General features: G+C 48.8%; 1 protein-coding gene across 4 annotated transcripts in view; it reads right to left on the bottom strand.

Moving 5' to 3' along the window:
• KMT2E (lysine methyltransferase 2E (inactive)) overlaps positions 1 to 22,385 on the bottom strand; it is a 3,564,841-nt gene that overhangs the window by 794,310 nt on the left and 2,748,146 nt on the right. For all 4 annotated transcript variants that reach the window (XM_069629119.1, XM_069629120.1, XM_069629118.1 and 1 more), the window contains one exon: positions 8,843 to 9,093. In XM_069629119.1, coding sequence (XP_069485220.1) covers positions 8,843 to 9,093 — 251 coding nt within the window. The remainder of the gene's footprint in view (positions 1 to 8,842; positions 9,094 to 22,385) is intronic.

The raw sequence follows: 22,385 nt of genomic DNA, 5'->3' as shown, positions 1-22,385 counted from the left end.
AGGGACCTTCGTGGGGAGGGCTATTAATAAGTACAGTAGTCTCTGTAAAATGTTCATCTTCACTGCCGTCATGCAGCCATACCAAGACAGGATCACGGTGCCCCATCGTTTTAGACCTGTCTTGATGTTGACCAATAAGGGATTGTAATTAGCCAGCGCCAATGACGGAAGGTCCCTAGGGACCTGTACCACCAAATATTGGATAGTATTTTCTTCTACCCTGACTCCAAGAAAAGTGGGCAGAGAATCTAGGATTGGGTTGTGTGCTCGAAGGGGGAGCAACATGGATTTGGATTTATTGATCTTCAGCCCTGAGAAGACCTCAAAAGTTTCAATTAAAGAGAGAAGGGGGGGAAGCAACCTATGCGGGTCTACGATGTAGCCCAAGATGTCATCTGCGAACAGGGAGAGCTTGAATTCGACCAGGCCCCTATGAATCCCCTGTATCTCTGGGAGAGTCCTCACCGCTATACTTATGGGCATAGATTAGGGGGGACAGAGGGCATTGCTGTCTAGTACCCCGGGTAAGGTTGAAAGAAGCTGTGAGGTCCCCATTTACTTGTACTTTCGCTGTGGGAGCTCTGTATAGGACGGCTATCCATTTCCTCATATGTTCCCAGAATACCATTTTCCATAGGAGGACCATCATATGTACCACCATTCCACTCTGTCAAAGTCTTTCTCCGAATCGAGGGAAAGCAACCTAGCATTTAGATCTGTCTCCCGAGCATGATGGATAAGGTCTATGGTCTTCCGGATGTTGTCTGACCCATGGCGATCCCTAATAAAACCCAACTGATCCCCATGGACATGGGAGGGCATAATCCCCTCCATCCTCCTACCGAGTACCTTAGCTAGGATTTTAACATCTGTATTGATTAGTGATATTGGGCGGTACGAGGAACACTCTGTCGGGTCCTTTCCCTCTTTTGGTAGCACCACCATGATGGCCCCCATCATGGTCTCAGGTAGGGTCCCCCCGTGAGAACTGCGTTAAATACTTTAGCCAGGCTTGGGGCGATGGTTGAGCGGAACAATTTGTTAAATTTCACTGAGAACCCATCTTCCCCCAGTGTCATGCCTCCCTTTGTTGTCTTAATCACTTGGACAATTTCCTCTGCCTCTATGGGGGCCTCTAAGTTATCCGCCACATTTCTAGCTAGCCCAGGTATAGGGATCTTTCCAAGAAAATCTTTGATGGGGGCATTGTTGCTGTCGAATTCCGATTTGTATAGTTTTTCGTAATACCCTTTAAAGGCCTCACCTATACTCTGGCTATCATAGGTTAATCCACCCCCCTTGGATTTCGTGGCTTTCACCATTTTGCTTTTCTTGGCTTCCCTCAGTTTCCATGGTAAAATTATGTCCGCCCTGTCCCCTTCTTGTAGTATTTTTGTTTGAGGAATTGAAGGCTCCTTTCCGTTTTAGACAGTAAGAGGTTCTTTAATTGGTACTTGCACTGGTCTAGCGCTGCTTGGTCTGGGGTGATAATTTTGCCCGGCGTGTGTCCCGGCTGGAGTACTGCTATTTTATCCCGAAGGGCTTTTTCCTCAGTGTTCCTTTCCCTTTTCTTTTGCGCCCCCACTTTTATCAGGACACCCCGAATGGTGGCTTTGAATGCGTCCCATAGAATATGTGGGCTGACCTACCCATTATCATTCAATTCAAAGTATTCTATTATATTTTCTAGGACCATTTTGGAGATCACTGAGTCCTTCAACAGGGGGTCGTTACATTTCCATCTGCCACTAAGCTGGCGACCCCAGCCACCCAATAATGTAATCCTCACTAGGGCATGATCAGACTAGGGGACAGGGTCCGCCCTGTGGTCCTTCGCATGGGCGAGCAAGGAGTTGTCTACCAGGATATAATCAATCCTGGAGAAGGTCTCGTGGATTTTCGCATAATATGTGTATGGAGGGCCCCCCCCCACCAAGCTTGGGAGTGTGTCTTCCAGGCCCAGTTCCTGGTTAATATTGCAGAAACTCTGTGATATGGGGTAGTCTGCCCGGATACATTGGGATGCCATTCTCTTTCTATCTCTCGAGGGGTTCATTACAATGTTGAAGTCCACTCCTACGATTAATGTGCCTTCCAAAATGAGTCTCAGCTTGTCCCTTACCTCCTCCCAGAATGTAACCTGTCCTTCATTCGGACCGTAAACCACCACTAGGGTCAACTGGGATCCCTGGAGCTTCCCTTTAACTAGTAAGTAACGACCTTCTGGGTCTTTAACTGTGGCCTCCGTCTTGAAGCCTATGTCACTGGCCATGATGATCGCCAACCCCCTTTGTTTTGTTTTGTATGATGCGTAAATTACCTCCCCTATTCCTCTGCCTCGAAGGGCCAGTTCTTTCCCCCTCGCCCAGTGTGTGTCCTGGAGGAAGAGCAGGTCTAGTTTGGCCCTTCGGAATTCCCTAACTAGGAGGGATCTTTTTGTTGGCGAGTTCTTTCCCCTGACATTGAGAGAAGCTATCTATCCCCCTGACCTATTCCGCCTTGCCTTTGCCCAGTTTGTGGGGCTTGATGTGTGCTTGAGACCACTCTTCCCCTTGGATCACTTCTCTCCCTTCCCTGCTTCCCCCCGGTGGAGCTTGACCCCAATGGCCCCCCTTTTCTTCCTATCAACCGTACAACATTTATTCCCTGTGTCCCCACCTCCCCCCTTCCCCGGTGCCCAGCCAATAAGTTCGACCATTCCTGGTGCTTGACTGGACCACCATTGTGCCCGCTACGGCTGGGCCTCTTTTTAAACTTTCCTCACCAGTTGAGCCCACTTCCATCTCCCCTTCCCCCATCATTAACGCTGCTTTCTCACAATGGCTCCCCCATACGTGCTACTTCGCTGGGGGAGCTCGCCGCGTCTTAGATCAGAACGCCGGACAGCCTCCCCGGTCGGGTCCAGAACCTCTGTCATCCTTCGGGGCTTCCCTGGCCTTTATCCTAGGACGGTGGGGGAGTGTTCAATTTCTTAAATTTTCTGGAACCCAGGATTCTTCTCCTGTTCCTGGCTTTTCCATTTCTACTTGTTCCAGCCAATGCCTCCCCAGTGGACTGTCTCTGGTCATCAGGAGTATCCACATATTCCTGGATTGCCCCATGATGTCGGCTTCTGTGACCAGACGACATCTCTGGCCAATATTTTCAAAGGACAGGGAGAATGGGTAGCCCCACCGGTACCGTACCTCTTTCTCGCAGACATTGGGCCAGGGGACGGCACAGTCTTTGTCTGGCCAGCGTGAAAGCGGTCAAGCCCTGGAAAATGGATATTCTAGCATTCTTATACGTGATATTGTGAGCTTTCTTGGCTTCCCCAAGGATTTTAGTTTTTTCGGTGTAGTAGTGGAAACGCACTAGGATGTAACGGGTGCCCCCCGCCCTGCCCGCCCTGTCTATCGTGGGTTCTGTGGTCGCCTCATTCCCAAACAGGAGGCGGATCACGTCTCTGACCACTTGACAAATATCCCTCTCTGTCTCCTCATACACCTTCAGGATGCCAAAGAACCAGAGGTTATTCCTCCTCGCCCTGTTCTCAAATTCGTCTATTTGCAGGGCCCTTTCCTTGTCTCTCCTTTCCAGGGCTGCCAGTCTCGTATCTATCTGTGTCTCCAGGATGGTGGATGACGATTGGTTAGTCTCAAGTTGGTGCAACCTGTCCTCCACTTTGTCCACCCTTTGGTCCATTTTCTCCAACTTTTGAGCTATATCCGATCTCATGTCCCTTATGTCTTGCAACACGGTGGCAAAGCCCTTTTCGATTGTTGTGGTGGCTTTTGTCGGGTCCTCGGACTGGGCCATCTCGTTTTCACGATCCAAGTTGTCTTGGCCTCTTGTCACTTCTTGAAATCGGAACTCCTGGAGGGCTTCTTTCCAACTCATGTAGCTCTGTCGTATCTGGTGTAAAAGCCTAGGTCCCATCTCATTGGGTTCCGAAAGGTTCACTGACATTGCGATGGAAGTGTGAACGCAGTAGGTGCAGATTTGACTTTTTTAATGCCTCTCTCGAGTGTGGCTCGGTCTTTCTTTGTTGGCTCCCACCCTCCACGGTAAGGGTGTGGTGGGTGATGACTTCTGTCAAGGCGGGCACATGCCACAGTGGTAGTTCCTGGGGGCCCTCATCTCGTAAGGGGTCGCCTGGTGGTGTCTGGGGTCCCCGTGCGGTCGGGTGTTCCCAGGTGAGTTTGCCCCGGACTATCCCTTGTGACTGGGGTTCTCCTTATTAGGGGCTCCGGCCCCATCTCCCGAAAGTTGGGCTGCTGGTCCGTGTCTCTGTGCGTCGGCGCTATCAGGGTGCTGCGCGATGTGGGGGGCCGCCCCCTGCACTAATCCTGACTCTGTTGCCGCGCTTCCGGTCTGATCTCTGCGTAATTGTTCTCTACTTGGTACCTCTTGGTCCCCTCAGGGTTCTGATGGGCTTGTGCGGGGGGATGGAGAGGGTCTCCATTCCCACCAAGGTGGCGTATCACCCCACGGTGGGCCAGTTGTTGGGCGCGTTTCGGGATTTGTAGCTGTCCTGCAGTGTTTACCCTGGGCGGGCACTCGCCCTGAGTGCGATCTCGGGGGACATCACCCAAGTGGGTCTAAGGTTCCAAAGTCTCTCCCCTCACTCTGCTCCACTGATTGGGGTGTTTGCGGTGTCACCTCCCAGGTGGGTGTCTTCGCTATTGCTTTCTTCCCCCTTCTGTTACAGGGCGGTATATGTAGAGTTGGGAGGGGTACTTCACCACTGTTTGCTCGGATACGTGGGTTAGTGACTTTCTGTGATTGTCTCCCACCATCTCAGAGGTTTGGGGGAGCTCGGCTTTTTGTAGGATCCCGTAGCCGGTTTTGAGGAAGGAGCCCTGAACTGCAGGACTCCTTTCTGCAGGTCTTTGGCCCAGCTCTCTGTGTGGGGACTGACCCGTTATCACCAGGGCGGGCGCCGGCCACGGGAAACAGGAGCCTGATTGGGTGGGTGGTCAGTGATCAGAGGCTTGCAGGATGCAGGTGGAAGGGCCCGCCACGGAGGGGTACCGGTGTGGGTTCTTCTTCAAGACCCAGGGTCTTCTTCCGACCCGGGAATTTTCTCACAGTGCCTGCCGAAGGGGGGACCGAGTGCCGTCACAGAGACTTGTCCCCCTGTGGCCGCCTTTCTGCCACTTTGCATGGACACCACCGGCCCTCTTAGACCTGGTTCCTGCACTCTGCAGTGAGTGGGCACGAGCTCCTCCAGACAGGTTGTCCTTGGTCGCTTCCACCCCCCTGCCCGCCGTATCGGGGTGGGGAAGGCTGCACCATGTCCTTGTCCTCCTCACCTCCTCCGATATCCGTATGCTGTGTGCTGGCAGCTCATTGCCCGGTCTCCTTCTCCCCCCTGGGAGGCACGCTGTCCCTCTCCTTCCTTTCTCGTGACCGAGATCACAACATTCTCATGTGGGCCATCACCCGCTGCAATCTCTTCTGTTCAGGGTCTGCTTTTCTGTGCTGTGGGGGGTCCCTCCTAGGGCCTGGGCCGATCCTCGCCCCGCGCTGGATTGCAAAGTGCCTCTTTCGTGCCACCCTCAGAGACCCATGCCTCAGGTCCCCCCCCTCTCGGGGTCTACTCTGTCCCCCTCCACATAGCCCTCCGTGGTGGAGTAGGAGGGGAGGGTTAGGCCTGAATCTGGCCACCTCCCACATGGTGCTCCTTGAACCCGCTGTGCTGCGTCTTATCTTGTACTGCCTTTGCCTGGTGTCAGCTGCTTCGGTGAACCACTTGGAGTCCCGCTCTCCAATGCACCGGGCCAATGAGGCCCCGTTCTTAGGTTCTCAGTCTTTTGTCAGGGTGTGCCAGGGGTAATCACCTCTCGGTGCCGGCTCTCTGTTTTCCTTGGGGAGGGGGTGTTTTAGGGGGGGGTTCAAGTCCCTTTTCGGCCCGGCCTTGTGGAAGCACGGCAATCAGGCTGTCATAACCTGTGCGCCCCCCTGGTGGCCTCCCCTTTCTTTTGTATAACATTGTTTCCCACACCATTTGTATTTAGAAGTAAGGATTGGCAATAGGCTTTGGCCCTTTTATTTTGACCAGACTCCACTAGGACTGCGTTATTATTATTTGATGGTTGTAGCTTGCTCCCATCTTTAGATTTAGGATTAGATAGGCATTTCTCAAACCCAAATGAAGTCCAATAAACACCCTTGAACTGTGATCACTTGTGTCTGTCTTCACTGTTTGATACCATGCCTACCTTACAAAGGTCCATTACACAACTCAAGACAGGCACTACATATATTCAGCAGTCCATCACATATATCTGCTAACCCAACTCCTTCTACCCTGAACACAGCAGTGTACCGTTTTATAATGCTGTATGCGGTTGGGGTGGTGAGAGGTGCGGGAAACTCAGCAAGGAATCCAGCAGCTTCCACAACGTATCAGGTTAGCGTTACAAGGCATTTAGCAAGGTAACCAGTGAAGTCGCTGGACAAAGCCAAGCAAGACCCTTCTTTTTTTTTTAAAGGGTTGTTGTCTTGGGGGTATATAACAGCAGAGGGAATACGTTGAAAACAACTAGTCATTCCCTGAACACATAGGTAAACTGTTTTGGAGCTAGTTCATTCACATCTGACAGCAGCTCATCAAGGGGTGAGGAACACCCAAAGTAAGACAATTCCCATGTTCTATTGGCCGGGAGTTTTTGCAGATGTTAAAAATGTTTTTCTGACCTGTGAGATCTGTCCTGTGGCAATTCCAATTTCCGATAGCCACATTACAACCACTAACCATCATCGCAAATCCGTTAGAGGATAGCAATGGACATGATAGGCCCACTAGAAACTTTTGAATTGGGAAACCGCTTTATCCAAGTGATCACGGATTGTGCCAATTGCTATGCAGAAGCCTTTCCCCTGCGTAACAATACTATGCAGAAAATATTAAAACACCTATTACCCTTCCTATTGAGAGTAGGATTTCCAAAGGAGATATTTACAGATCAAGGTACTACCGTTTATGTCTCGATTCAATGCAAGAGGTAAAAGAATTGCTTAATTTCAAAACCCTAAGAACGTCCGTCTACCATCCCCAGACAGATGGTTTGGTAGAACGTTTCAACCAGACATTAATAAGAATACTATAGAAGCTGGTGGAAACAGACAGGACAAAATGGGATATTATGATACCTTGGGCATTGTTTGCAGTCTGGAAAAACCCACAAGGTTCCCTGGGATAGTCCCCATTTGAATACGGGAGGGAACCCCGGCATGTTTTAGACATGCTAAAAGAGACTTAGGAAGAAAGAGAGGAATCCCTTCTACCAATTTCACAAACCACACAGGAACTGAGAACCCATATGACAGCAGTGAGAGAAATTGTAAAAGAAAACGTGGGACAAGCTCAAGAACATCAGTAAGCTGTCTACAATAGACACGCTGTAACTCGGTCCTTTTCAGTTGGAGAGTCCACCTTAGTTCTGAGAATTAGATGATTTCCAAGCGGTAGGGTCCCTATGAAGTGTTGGAAACAAAGGGCCCGTTGAATTACCTTGTCTCCTAACCTGATAGCCATCAGAAAAAACAAGTCTATCATGTCAACCTGCTCAAAGAGTGGAAGATAGATCATGGCATAGATACCACTGTTACTATGGCTGCCCTCCTCACTGACTCTGATCATAGAAACACATTAGTTTCCCCAACCTTCCCAACAGACTGACATTAGCGAACTACTGGCTCAGTTCCCCAAGGTATTTTGAGAGCAACCAGACACAGTTGCTGATTTCTTCCACTGCATTTGAACCGGAGTATGGAAAGACCATTAATTTAAAGCCTCATTGGATCCCTGAAGCTCTAGAAATAATCACTGAGACAGAGAGAGGAAATGCTAAAGGCGAATATCATTGAGTCCTTCTATTTCTGTAGGGACTTTTCGAAAATAAAACTCAATCTCAATATTTGATACGTACCCTATGCCAAGGATTGACGATGTGATCGAAAACCTGGGGTCGGCCAAGTATACATCAATGCTAGACTTGAAAAACGGTTACTGGCAGAGCCCCTTTAATCCAACTGACAGGCATAACATTGCCTTTTCAACAACACAAGGCCTATTCCAGTTCAAGGTCTTATCCTTTAGTCTTCATGTAATTTGGCAGATAGCTCTGCTATCTAATGCCCGACCATGTAACATGCAGCATGTGCAATTTAGGATACAGGTATGCTGTGTGAATCCTGACCAAGTAAGGTACGGTATATCTAATTTAGGGTATAGCTTCTGAGGACTAAAGTATTTCCATTTCAGTGCAGTATGTGATGCAAGGTAATCTAAATGGTCTTGATCAGTGCCATTCTGTCACTATTGGCGGCCTTGCTGCCAATGGCTCTGTATGAAAAAGGGGATGGGTCAGTAGTGGGACTGTAGGAGAAGCAGGCGCAAAGCTGTGGTGTTCATGGGTGTAGGTCAGAAGTGCCCGGTTCCTGCGTGCCAATCTGCTTTCTATGAAGGCCTGTGGGGGTTTTGTGTGTGCAGTGTAAGGTGCTACGAGATCTTATAGGGGAGTCGTTTAGAGGGGAATGTCAAAAGCCAAAAGCTCAATGGAACTCCAAAACTTCAATACTGTTCCAGTATTGTTGAAACCGCAGACAATAATTGTGGAAATCAGTTCTTGATAGCGAGTTAAATAACAAGTAAATTTTCAATATTTGAAATAAAAGTGCATGCAAAGCTTACATTTCAAAGAATAATACACAATAAGAAAATGTCAATGTAACAAGGGAAAACAAAGGCAGTATGTTGTGGTGGGAGGATTTTGAAGTAAGGCGCGCATTCAAGCAGACAGCAATTTATTTTTTATGAGATTCTTAACAATAATTTAAAGTTTGTGAATCCTACCTCAAAGTGCATGATATTGCCATGTATACAGGGAGTCACAGGGGTGACTGGTGAATACACATGTTTGTAACTACTGCGGCAAGTTTCATCTTCAGTTTGTATTCGGGGAGGAGTAGCAAACAATGCTAGATTTGTGGTAGAGCTATCGGCATGAGTAGGAGTAGCATATGGAGAAGCTGTGGGAGTGGAGGTTTCAGAATACATAGAATCCAGCAAATGATAATATCTTCGTTTTTTTAATGGTGTTACATCTGGAATTTAAGTAAACATAAAAAAGATTAGGAATCGATTCCAAAATAACTTGTTTGCCAAATGTGTAATGGGACTATACTATGGCATTTACAAATATGCATAGTTAGGAAACAGCTATGTTGAACCCTGGTAGCTATGAAAACATTTGTACACATGTTATAAAGAATTTACAACTAAAATAGCACCACTGAATGCCTGGCATTTTGTAACTCTTATACGACAGGAACACGGTCAACTTTTGCTATGTTATATTTAAAAAGCTCTGTAAAAAGCTCTGTAAAAAGTATATTCCGTCAACAGCAGGTCGAATAGCTTATTAAGAGTTTCTAAGAAGTGAACTCTGGTGCAAACATTTTCAGGATTGTTTCACTATATATTTTTTATCAGTTGCACATTCTGCTAACTGTTTAAGCTAGGCAGTCAACTGAGATTTTGCGACTTGCAACTATGTCCATGCGATTTCGCATTTACCAAGAAGCAGTGAAAACATCATACACCTGTGCACATATTTCACCACTTTTTAGGTCTGGTTTAAGAACGCCTTAGTTCTCATCCAACATCATGGTGACAACCGTTAAGAGTGTAGGATGTTTTGTGGAGATTAGTGCAACAGTATAAGTTGGGGAAATACTTGTCTAATGCTGCTTGTAACAGCTTTGTGTCTATGTTGCGTAGTACTTAAATTGCTTTTCCACTTCTATGCTGCATTAGTCTGCTTAAAAGTAAATAATAAAAAGGCTCCCAATCCAAAAACAAACAGTTTTTCCTTAATGCAGTGTCATTCTTTGGGCCAACACACATTAGCTAATACAGTATGTTCACGTGTGCCATCTTGGAATGGATGGAAACGACTGATCATGTTCTTGTTACTTTCATTTGTGCATGAGTGTCAGCTCTGTGGTGAGGTTTCTATCCAGTGTGCATTTATATTTCAGAACATTTTTTAGTACAGATTAGTGTTTTTGCAAGGCAGCGTAACTCGGTGGTGAACAAAAATATGCCAAATTCAGCCCTTACATATATGATTTATGTCCATTCAGGTCAGTGGAGTTTAACAATGAAGTGCAGCCTGATCACAGTCAACAATCACTCAACAAATTAGAAACTGCTTTAGATGTTATAGTAATTAAATTAAAAGTTACTCACTGTAGTGACTAATGTGCTCCTAGTGCATAATCCCCTTTCCTCCATACTGTATGAGCGTCCCTCACTAGGGACGGGACCAGATTTCCCTTTAAATTTACACGCGTTGGTAGGCACATCTACTGGTGTGCCCACACCCACATAGCCCCACCCTCCGGTGCCTGGCCTCCGTCGCCTTGTAAAAGCCAGACGGCTAGACTAGCTGGCCTAATTATACTGGGGGGAGAATGGAGGGTTGTATGGAAGAAAGGGGAGTATGGACTAGGAGTACGTTAGTCACTACCATAACTTTTACTTACTCCTATGTCCCATCCCATTTCCTCCGTACTGTATGGGCGAATGCAAGCGGTAAAGCCCACAGAGAGGAGTGTCGTTGATCACTTAGCAAACTCATTTTTGAAGACAGCTCTAGACAAAAGTGCTTGCAAAAAGCCAACAGCGAGGCCCATGTGGCTGCCTTACTAATTACCTGGCATGTCACATGTTTCTGGAATGCCACAGTTGCTGCTTTAGCCCTTACCGTGTGAGCATGCATATTTTGAATACATGACTTCTTCTGCAATTTAGAACCACCATCCATCGCGCTACGGACACCTTAGAGGCTTGCACTCCGGGAGTCAAACAGCTGAACGTGACTAGAAGGGCGTCCGACTTCCTGAACTACTTCGCCTTGACTAGGTAGAACTCAAATTTCTCCTGACGTCTAGGCAGTACAACGCTTTCTCCGCCTCTGACTTGGGGTCCGGAAAGAAGGTTGGGAGGACGATATCCTCATTGATGTGAAATGACGAGACTCCATTTGGTAGACATTTCGGGAGTGTTCTCATGACCCCATTGCCCTTTTGGAAGACTGTATATGGCTCCACCAGACTCTGGATCTTGCAAATGCATCTAGCTGATGTCAAACCTACTAAAAGAGCCGTCTTTAGAGTGACCCACTTGATTTCGGTAGTAGCCATGGGTTCGAACGCCTTGTGCACTAGTGTTACGGTTTTGTTGATTTTATTCTCATGTTATGTTTTGATGTTTAAATGTTTTTATGTTTTGTTTCCCGTAACTAAACCACGTAACTTATTTGTGAATGTAACTTAAGAGCGAAATATTTGTAAAGGTCTTTTTTTTTACTAAAAACAAAGATTTTATAAAAAAAACCAAAAAAAAACAAATGCAGCACGCATCACAGATCCCACTCAGGGTGAGGTCTCCAGACAGAGGGATAAAGTCTAGTTAACCCCTCTAGATGTCTCGTTACCACCGGGTTGGCAGAGGAGAAAGATTGTTCTTCCGTATCCCTGTATGCCCCGATGGCTGCTAGATATGTGCAACATGTGTCTACTTACATTTCAGTGCTGGCCAGGTATGCTGAGAACGACAGAACGTGGTTGAGAGAGCAGGCCATCAGATCTATTCCCTAATCCTTGGCCCAGAAACAGAATCTGGTCCACTTTCTTTTGTACTGTAGTCTAGTGGGCTCCTTTTTTGCCATTTGAATGATATCCATGTTGGACTGTGAAAGTGCTAGCTTCTGCATTTTCAGTTGCTCAGGTACTAGGCTGAGAGGGATAGGGACTCGAGCTGAGGGTGAACAACTGCTCCCCCCCTGCTGGTAGAGAAGATACAGTCCCATCTAGTGCAAGGGGACTGGCTGATGTATTCTTAACCTCACCAGGTCTGAGTAGCAGATTCTTGCCGACCAGTCCGGTACCACCAGAATCATGCAGCACTGGGTCGCGTCTTGAAACTTCCTCAACACCCTCTGTATCAACGGTATTGGAGAGAAACCGTAACACCACAGGGTGCTCCATGAGATTCGTAGCACATCCCCTAATGGTAGTCTGCTCTTCACCATCCATGAAGCAAACTATCTGCATTTGCCATTGCACTCTGAGGTGACTAGGTCCATCTCTGGGTGGCCCCAGCCTCTAAACAGGGAATTTAGGACGTGCAGGCCTAGCTCCCATTCGTAGCTGTCCGTCTGGAGCCTGCTGAGCCTGTCTGCCTCTGTGTTGCCCTCTGCCGGCAGTTGGACAGCATTGAGATGGATGCCCTGCTGCAGGCCTCACTCCCAGATCTGAACAGTCAGATTGCACAGAATTGTCGAGCTCGTATCTCTGTTTGTTGAGATAAAACATTGAGGTGGTATTGTCTGTCCTGATGAGAACCACTTTGTTCTTGATGATCGTTAGAAATGCTTTTAAGGCTAAGTGAATCACTGTCAATTACAAAACTTTTGTGTGTTCCTCCTGCTGTCGGAGAGACCACAGGCCATGGACCGTAAAGTTGTCCAGAGTGGGACCCCAGCCCTCCAATAAGGAGTCCATCATAATGACTCCCGCTGACTGCGGCTGGTGGAAGGCCCCCCCCCCCCCATGATGTTTTCCTGTTACCTTCATCATACTAGATCTGGCCTGACATGATGGGGCATAGAAGGGCTCACTGGGTCTGTCAGGGAGCCCTTCTCCAGGTCCCAGCTTGCTGCCGGATGCAACTGCAGCCATCTCATTTTCAAACTGGCGTGAGGCACGGCCAGGATGCGTGCCGCTATGAGGAACAGCAGGTGTTGATTCCATGGTCTGCCTGTCCAAGTGTCCGGTAGCTTTGAGGATCGCCTTGACCCGTTCCTGAGTAGGAAAAATCCTCTGCCTTATGGTGTCACATGCTAGCCCAAGGAAGATCAGGAGCTACGTCCGTACAAACTCCAACTTGGTATGGTGTAGTGAAAAACCTAGCTTTTATAGGAGATCCATGAGGTTCCTCAAAGTGTTCTAGGCCACCTCCTGTGAGAAGCTCCTGATGAGCCAGTCTAAGTAGGGGTAGATGTGGTGGCCCCTTGCTCTCAGCAGCGCCACTACAGTGTTAATTTTTCTTGTGAAAACTTGCAGAGCCGAGTTGAGGGCGAAAGGCAGCCCTCGGTATTGGAAGTGATGTCCTCATGATTGTGAACCGCAGAAACTCTCTGTGCGGCTGCCAAATCGGGGCGTGCAGGTAAGCACCCTTTAGGTACAGGGAGCACATCCAATATCCCATGCAGAGACCGTCTGCGATCTGCGCTGGCGTGATCATCCTGAATTTTCTTAGGGGGAGGAACAGGCCTTGTTCTTCTAGGGGATGGCACAAATTCTCGAATAGCAACCAGTGCCCCTCTGTTTCCGGGGTACCGGCTCGACTGCTTTGATCTGAAAAAGGGAGAGAACTTCCGACAAGACAGCCGGATAACCTATTTGCAACCTGTCTGGTTGTCTGGACTCTGGACCGGCAATCTTGTAATTCCTGGAAACCCTCAAAAGAGGGTCTGACCTGCCCTGAGGACTAAACGGCCTAGAAGCTGGCTTTGTGAGAATTGCCAGGAACTTAGTGATCTGTGAGCTGGCCTTTTTCTTATTTAGCTCCTCATCAGTAGAGGAGTGGAATAGCTCTGCCCCTTCAAATGGGAGATCTAATATCCTCTCTTGCACATCTGTATAGAATTGAGTCATATGTATTCATGCAGCACGCCGCATGTCAGTTGCCACAGCTATACCTCTTGCTGCTGTATCAATGTGCTCCACCGTGGACTCTAGCAAATCCTATGCCACCACCTTAGCCTCTGTTAACCCAGCCTTGAAAGCTGCTTGTCTTGGTCTTGTGAGTTGGTAGATCCAGCAGAAAGTTGCCTATTTCTCGCCACAAACTTTGGTTGGCCGCAGCCAAAATTGCATCAGTGTTAGCCTGGCTAAGGTGCAGGCCTGCATTAGCAGACACCTTCCTGCCATATGCTTCTAGTTGCTTGGCTTCTTTGCTGATCAGGTTGGCTGCCGAGGAGCTCGAGGCCCCAGATGTTTGAGGCTTTGCATACATAGATGTTGCCACGATGGATGACTGAGGCTGGGGATGTGAGGACAGCAGAATGGTTTCACCCTTCACCTGTCTCTGTGCTTGGTGTCTAGCCTCTTATTGACAGGTAGGGCTGAGTGTGGCTTGAGTCAGCATTTTGTCGCCAGTGCCGAAAACATCCTTTTGCAGGGGTACGACTGATCTACTGTGCCCTATGAGCGCCAACACCTCTGCCAGCATCCCGTTCTCTAGTTGCTCCCGCTGGGGGGCAGGTACGCCCAAAAACTCTGCCAGGCCCTCCATACGGTCATGGAAGGCCTTGATAGATGCTGAGGTCTCAAGGTCTTCCACATCCTATGTGGCTTTATCCCCCTCCGCTGCCTCAGCCCCCTGAGGTGTATCCCCCTGCACTCCTAGATCTGGGGCCAGAGTAGGCACTGATGTGACCTGTGGAGGCTGTTCCCCTTCCGTTGTTTGGGTACAGGTTTTGTAGGGGCCTGCAGTGGCTCCTGCTGCGTGGGCGCCGGCAGAGGTTGAGGAACCACCTACCTAATCAATGATTTAAGGAGGCCAGTCATTTGAGGGGACTTCAAGAGCCCCATGAAGCGCTCTAAAAACATATCCTCACATCGGAGCGGTCATGGATTGTCTGGCGTGGATGGGGACTCCCTGCTGCTGCCTATCATGGAGGTGCAGCCCTGTGCGGGGTTGTACCTGTCTGGGTGTACCCAAGCATGGTAGACATAATGGGATATGTAGTTAACCACTGCAACTTGGCGGCCAACCATTCCACCCTGGGTGTAAAGTCTGGCCTCCAGGGAGCTGAAGGCTGCTCTGATGCGCTGCTTGGGGCCATGCTTAGATGGTCCTTTGGAGCTGCATCACGACCAGGTGCCGTTTTGTCACTCAACGCCATCTTAGGTGTGGGACTTTGATGAGGAATGCACACGAACATACAGTCTGGTGCTGGGCCTGCAACCCCAGACCCCAAAGGGCCCTCGAGCGGTGGCTCAGTGCCAAGGACACCCTTTGGAGACTTCCTGGTAGGCGTGCTGCTCAGGGTCTAGGCCCGGTGTTGGAGCGAGAATGCCCCTCGGACCGAGTCCAAGATGCAGAGCGATGTCGCACCTCGCCCGCCTTCTCGTGAGGGCCTAACGACCCCTCGGTCACCGGACCGGTAGCTTTAAAAGCTGCAAAATCTTGGCCGGTGGCAGGGTCCTTAGAACCCCTCCCGCTTGGTGGATTTCCGGGAAAGGAGTCTGTCTTGCAGGGTGCTTTATTAAATAAAGAAGCACTTACCTTACCCGCCTTACTCCTACGATGCACAAAGTCCTTGAAGTGATCTGGAGGCGAGGCTACAAAGATCTCCCTCCAGCACGCTAACCGGTTCTTCAACGAGCAAGGTGTAAGGGCGTTGAAGGCCACGCAATCTTCCCACTGGTGACTCGCTCCTAGGCACTGTAGACAGAGGGGGCGCGGCTATGACGCAAGGAAGCAATTATCACAGGCAGAAATCCTGCTAAAACCTGCTTGAGCTGACATGCGCTGGGGCAGGTGAGGCACTGGAGGCCATAAGAAGGCCGTTAGAAATAGTGAAAAAATGCAGCTGGGAAAGCTGAAAAAAGTCACAAACTCTCTGGAGCCTGCAGGAAGATGGTGCGTTGCCGTCAGTGCGGAAAAGGGAACGTGGTCCTGTCCCCTTGGTCACGTCCGTAGCCCTGCCTAGGGGCGCCTGTAAATTTAAAGGGAAAATGCTATTTTTGGGAGGAAAAAAAAAGGTTCTGGTCTCGTTCCTAGGGCAGGACACCCCATACAGTATGGAGGAAAGAGGGCAAAACATAGTAGTAACCGCATTACAGAAGGTTGATATGGAATTCGTTAGGTTAAATTGCAATATAAAGCAAAACCGAGTCACAAAAACTACATAAAACAATCAATTATAATAGGATTAGAATTTTAGATCAAGACACATAGGCTGTGGTTTTGCTATTGAAACTGTCAGTAGCAAAGAATTCATGATAGAGGTAACTTGAGGGAACTGAAAACAAGGACTCCACCAAAATGAACAACGTGGCCCTGGGTGGCCCTGATGAACATCATTCACCACAGGCTTTGTGTTCTTTGCTGCTGCCAGACAGCTAAATTGAGTGTATAATGTTATATGCTGTATACCTCTATACTTTATAGGTTGTTCTCCAACATCTGACTTGGGCAAAGTCACACTCTCTGCTGCATGGCCGGTCACCCCAGTAGGCGGATGCTTACACCCAGTCACAGAGCTGCCCTTCAGTTTATTTCTTAGGCGTTGGGTTTATACCATTTGTGCGACAGGAGCAGAAAAGGGTAGGGGTTCTGATTTCAATGAACCTGTCTTCCGTGGTGGAGGCTGATGTCATTCGTTGAAGTGAAGGATGCTGGAGTCCAAGTTGATGATGCTGTTGGTGTGAGAAACCAGAAGGTATCTCACCCGCTAGTCCCCAGAGATCTGCCATCAAGGTGGCGGCCATCGCTTTTGGATCCAGTTCCTGGGGGTGGGCCAGTGTGGGAGGATCACCTGGCTGAAGGGTGTTCGGGGAGTGGGACGCCGGATGGCCAGATGCTGTATCTCCTTCCCTGTAACACCTTTACCCCATCCTATCAGATAGGATATGTAGGAACTATAACCCGACCCCTTTTCCTACACTAACACTTTTATACGGGTAGTCCGCTCTGGGAGAAAACAGAGTAACACCCAAGCAGTATACCTGGTGTGTCCCAATACAATGGTCAGGCGAGGTGAGGCAATTACTGACCATCACTCACACCTGACTTCCATTAAGCTTCCCTAAACGGATGAAAGGCGGAGCATGAAAGCAAACTGTGAGCGAGGCAAAGCACGCAAGGAAACAGCAGTTGCGAGACAGTAGCTGAATGAGAGAAGAAAGACGGCACACCAGGAGGGCATCGCAAGGAGGGAAGTTCCCTTGACCTTTCTGACAGGAAACTGTTACTTTCAAGAGTCCCCGAGACTAGAAATCAAAAGATCAGGAAACCAGGCTGCAGAATCCTGTATTGTGTCTCGGAGATACCCGGGGGTCCTCTTCGTCACTAATCAAGACGGGGAGAAGCAGCAGCCGCTGTGGTACCATCCTTGGCTCCAAGAACAAAGCAGCGTCAGTGAAATCAACACAGCCAGTGAGTTGGGGAGACCAATACAATAACCGGTTTGTGTTGCAGCCAAAGTTCCAAGCAGCAACACTGCATGGCGAGCGCTGGAATGAACATTGTTAAAATGCGCATGATAAAAGACGCAAGTAAAGTTGAAGTAAAGTTGAACTGCTGATGAGTGTTTGAACTTTGACGAGACTTTGATACAATACCTTTGACAGAGTGGTCCGGCACTGTGTGGGTGCTCAATCGAAGGTCTCTGTAAGGTATCCAGCTGAGAAGTTTAAGTTAAAGGGTTATATTAAGAAGAGAATAAAGAATTCAGAATCAAAGTGGTCCTGCGACGGGTCAAGCTAAATCCCACAAACAATGGAAAGTCTTTGATTTTGATATAGTAAAGAAAGTTTGGAAAATTAGATAAATTTGGTCCGATCCCGGCAGAGGAAGACCAAATGAAGGGTTTGTGTTAAAGTGGGTCTGAGCCGGCAGAGGGGGACCCCGGGCAGACAGTGAATCACCAGAGAAATTGTGCTCATGAGAATCCTGAAGGGAAAGGAACTTTGAATGTTTGTTTGTTGCATCAGGCCCTCTTAAATAAGAAACTTTGAATGGCAAAGAGACTTTGGCACAGAAGGTCCCGATACTGAGAATTTGAACTGCATCCTCATGCTGGAAAAGCCAGAGTACGTGCTAAGGTCGAGTGTGCCGCCTTGTCCCGTGCTGAAAACCTGGGGTAGGGAAGCTAACGGCCCAACTATCTTAACATATAATTTCTTGAACACTTTCTTTTGTATAACATTGTTTCCCCACACCATTTGTATTTAGAAGGATTGGCAGTAGGTTTATTAGTACAGGCCCTTTTATTTTGACCAGACTCCACTAGGACTGCATTATTTTTTATTTGATGGTCATAGCCTGCTCTCATCTTTATATTAAGGATTAGATAGGCATTTTCCAAACCCAATTGAAGTTCCATAAACACCCTTGAGCTGTGATCACTTGTGTCTGTCTTCACTGTTTGATACCACGCCTTCATTACACTAGGTACAAAGTTGTATGCCTGTGGGGTGTGGCGCACCATACCTCAAAGAGGAAGATTGTACTGGATGCAAGGTAGACCGAGTAAACATGGGTGTCCAGCCGACCCTCACAGAAGCTTCCTTGCAAACTGTAGGTAGCAATGGAATCTGTGTTGAACGGAAGCCTGATGCTTCAGAAGATAGAGACTCAGAGTATGAAACCTCTGAAACCACCTCTGCAGTGAGAAAGAGACTGAAACCTTCATATGCCTATTCTGTCATCTTGCGGCCATTTTGAGGGGGCTGTGACGTTGTTCTATAGAAGTTTCTGAGGAAACCTTGGTGGCATTTTGCTTAGTGCTTTGTTCTGACTTCTCTCCTTTAAATGCAAAGCAGGGAAGCTTGCTCAACACAGAGCTTGGTGTCTTAAGCCAAGACAGGACAGCTACTAAAACCCTTAAAGGGTACTCTGGCAGTTCAGCTTCCCATAGGCTTCGTAAGTCTGGTAGGTTTCTAACGCTACAACGGACCCCGTACATAATCACGAGAGGTCCTCAGTGAAAGCAATGGTAGAAGACTGAGTGGCTTCTGGGCAAGTCCTGTTACCAGACACCGAAAGGCCCTCAGTTCAAATGCTTGTAGAAGACTGAAGCCTCTGGGTGGGCCAAAGTAGATTGTTGGCTATCCGCGACAGGACTTGCGTCCCTTCCACTTGCGGGGGTTGCAGATGGACTTACTCGAGGTTGTGCCCTCTTTCAACAAATAAAGTCTGTGATGTGACCAGGTGGAGGCCTGCTAAAAGCATCATCCTAATGACCTAATCTATGACCGACAGGACAAGCAGTTGGCCCCTCTGTGCTTGAAGCCCGAGCACTCTAGACAGAGCCTAGAGTAATCCACTGCTGAGTAGTGCCTGCCGCAGGAAGAACATGATACGAGCCCTGAACGGCCCATCAAAAAAGTACTGAAGGATGCTGGGAGGCGAGGTAAGATAAAGTGAAACAATTCTTAGGGGGTAAGAAACAATACATGGGATAAAAGAAACTGTGCCATGTGAAGAGCATCCAGTCCCCTCAGTGTGGAGAAAAGGACTAACGGGTGTTGCCAGTGAGCCAGATCAGCGGGGCAAGCCATGTCCATGCTGCTGTGCCTCACTGTGCAATGCACAACTTTTAAAAGGGAAATCTTCTTTTTATGTAATCAAAGAAGAGCTCCGGTCCCATCCCCTTGGACAGACACCCCATAAGTATGGAGGAAAGGGGACGGGACTTAGGAGTAAAACAACCTGTGATATTGAAACTAATGTCATTGTTTGTATGAACCTTAATAAAAATAAGTTGGAAAAAATAAACACAACTAATAAATACACTACTGGTCCACCTATGTAAGAGGAAATACAGAGAAAGTAGTCTTTAACCCCTTAACTTCCATGGGGTTCCCCCCCCCCCCCCCAGTGCCGAGGCCTTTTTTGGTGATTTCGGTATGTCGCCATTCAATGCCTTGGAACTTTTTTGTTACATGAGATATATCAGCCACATTTGGCCCCTTTTTTTCCCACATGTAGGCGGGTCCTAGTTTGATGTAGGGGGTGAGAGAAAATAACCACCCTTTGCACCCAGGTAGATGCACCCACACATATGAGGTACCATTTTTGTCGGGACACCCGTGGGAACGCAGGATGGTAGGCCATGTGTTGTTGGCGGTATATTTTGGTGGGTGAGCAGAGTGAAAAGTGCAAAAATTGTGGGGGTTTAGCCACATTTCGGGCTTTACCAGGGGTTGTGGGTAATACATTTTGGGCCCATTTGCGCAAGTCAGACCTCTGTGCAGGGGCGTTGCTAGGGGGGGGCTAAGGGGGCTATAGCCCCTGATCTTTTGGTTGTAGCGCCGGATAGAATCTCAGGAGCTACAGCCAAAAGACTAGCTAGCCCCCAGTCCTGACAGTTATGACATCAGCGTAGCCCCGGGTCTTTTCCAGACCTAGCAACTCCCCTGCCTCTGTGGATTTCCACGGGTGTCCTCTTTTCGGAAATGCATGGGGTTCCCTGTTTCCCTTGGTGGCTTCGACACCCTAGGCCCAAATCTGTAGGTTGTCCACATGAACAAAATTCCTGAAAATCTTCTCTGCCGAAAGGCTTGGTGTTACCAGTGGGTTAGCTTTTTCTCTTTGCGCCCAGGTAGGTGCACCCACAGTGAGGTACTGTTTTCATCGGGACAAGTGTGGGAACGCAGGAAGGTAGGACATGTGTTATTGGTGGTGTGTTTCGGTGGGTGGCCAGAGTGAAAAGTCTGAAAATTGTTTTTTACCACCAAATTTCAGAGACATTTCCCCCTGCCCACCTACAGAAACACCCCACCAACAACAGATGTCCTTCTTTCCCGCGTTCTCACAGGTGTCCCGATGAAAATGGTACCTCAAATGTGTGGGCGCAAAGGGAAAAGGCTAACCCACTGGTAACCCCAAGACTTTCGGCAGAGCAGATTTTGCTCATGTGGACAACCTAGAAATTTGGGCCTAGGGTGTCGAAGCCACCAAGGAAAACAGGGAACCCCATGCATTTCCAAAATGTCGTCACCCGTGGACACCCCCCTTTCCACTAAAAACATCCATGATGGTTAAGTGCCCCCCCCCACACCCACCCAAAACAAGTTATAATTTGTTTTATTTTTGTTTTGCCCCTTTCATAGGGGAATGTGGGCAAAACGTACTGCCCCATGCATTGGGGGGCCATTCCAATGTTTTCTGGTGGCCCTCTCCCCCCACAACCCAAATGGATGGGGGGCATATCATATACTCCTTCCTACGGACAGATTGCACGAGCAATCTGGCCCCAAGGAGGGCTACATGAGATGCCCCCCATCAATTTGGGGTGGAGGGAGAGGGCCACCCCCCTTTCCACTAAAACCATCCATGGTGGTTTAGTGCCCCCCCACACACCCACCCAAAACAAGTTATCATTTTTGTTTATTTTTATTTTTGTTTTGCCCCTTTCCTAGGGGTATATGGGCACACTAATGTGGCCATCTGCCCCCAGGGTAGGCAAAACGTACTGCCCCATGCATTGGGGGGCAATTCCAATGTTTTCAGGTGGCCCGCTCCCCCCCACCCCACCCCAAATGGATTGGTGGGCATCTCATGTACTCCTTCCTAGGGGCAGATTGCGCTTGAAATGTTCCCCCAGAGAGGGCTACATGAGATGCCCACATCCATTCGGAGTGGAGGGGAGAGAGCCACCCCCCTTTCCACTAAAAACATCCATGGTGGTTTAGTGCCCCCCACACCCACCAAAACAAGTTTCTTTTTGCCCCTTTCCTAGAGGCAGAGGGGCACATTAGTGTGCCCATATACCCCTAGGAAAGGGGCAAAACAAAAATAAAAATAAACAAAAATGATAACTTGTTTTGGGTGGGTGTGTGGGGGGGCACTAAACCACCATGGATGGTTTTAGTGGAAAAGGGGGTGGCCCCCAGGGTGGGCAAAACGTACTGCCCCATGCATTGGGGTGACATTCCAATGTTTTATGGTGGCCCTCTCCCCCCCACCCCAAGTGGGTGGGGGGGGTCATCTCATGTACTCCTTCCTAGGGGCAGATTGCACTAGTACCCCTTGCTAGGGGCAGAAATCTGCCCCCAGGGAGGGCTACATGATGTGCCCCCCATCCACTTAGGGTGGGAGGGAGAGGGCCACCCCCCTTTGAAGGCACAACAAATCTTGGTGGTCTAGTGGGCCCTTCCGCACCTCCCACCCAAAATAAGTTATATGTATATATTTTGTTTGCCCATTTCCTAGGGGCAGACGGGCACATGTGTGTGCCCATCTGCCCCCAGGGGGGGAAACGTACTGCCCCAGGCTTGGGGGGCCTGTGCCAATATTTCTGGTGGCCTCCCCCCACCCCAAATGGATGGGGGGCTTCTCATGTACCCCTTCCTAGGGACAGGAATCTGCCCTCAGGGAGGGCTACATGATGTGCCCCCCATCTACTTAAAGTGGGGGGAGAGGGCCAACCCCCACCCTCCTTTGAAGGCACAACAAATCCTGGTGGTCCAGTGGGTCCCCCTGGGCCACCCCACTCAAATCTTTATATGTGTTTTTAATTATTTTTTCTTTTTCCCTGGGGGCAGATGGACACCCATCTGCCCCCAAGGGGCCCAATACTTAAGGCCCCATG

The sequence above is a fragment of the Ambystoma mexicanum genome, chromosome 12 (genome assembly GCF_040938575.1).
Source record: "Ambystoma mexicanum isolate Mex_15411 chromosome 12, UKY_AmexF1_1, whole genome shotgun sequence".
Lineage (NCBI taxonomy): Eukaryota > Metazoa > Chordata > Amphibia > Caudata > Ambystomatidae > Ambystoma > Ambystoma mexicanum.
Note: the sequence above shows the minus strand (reverse complement) of the source record. Positions and strands in the feature narration are given on the sequence as shown.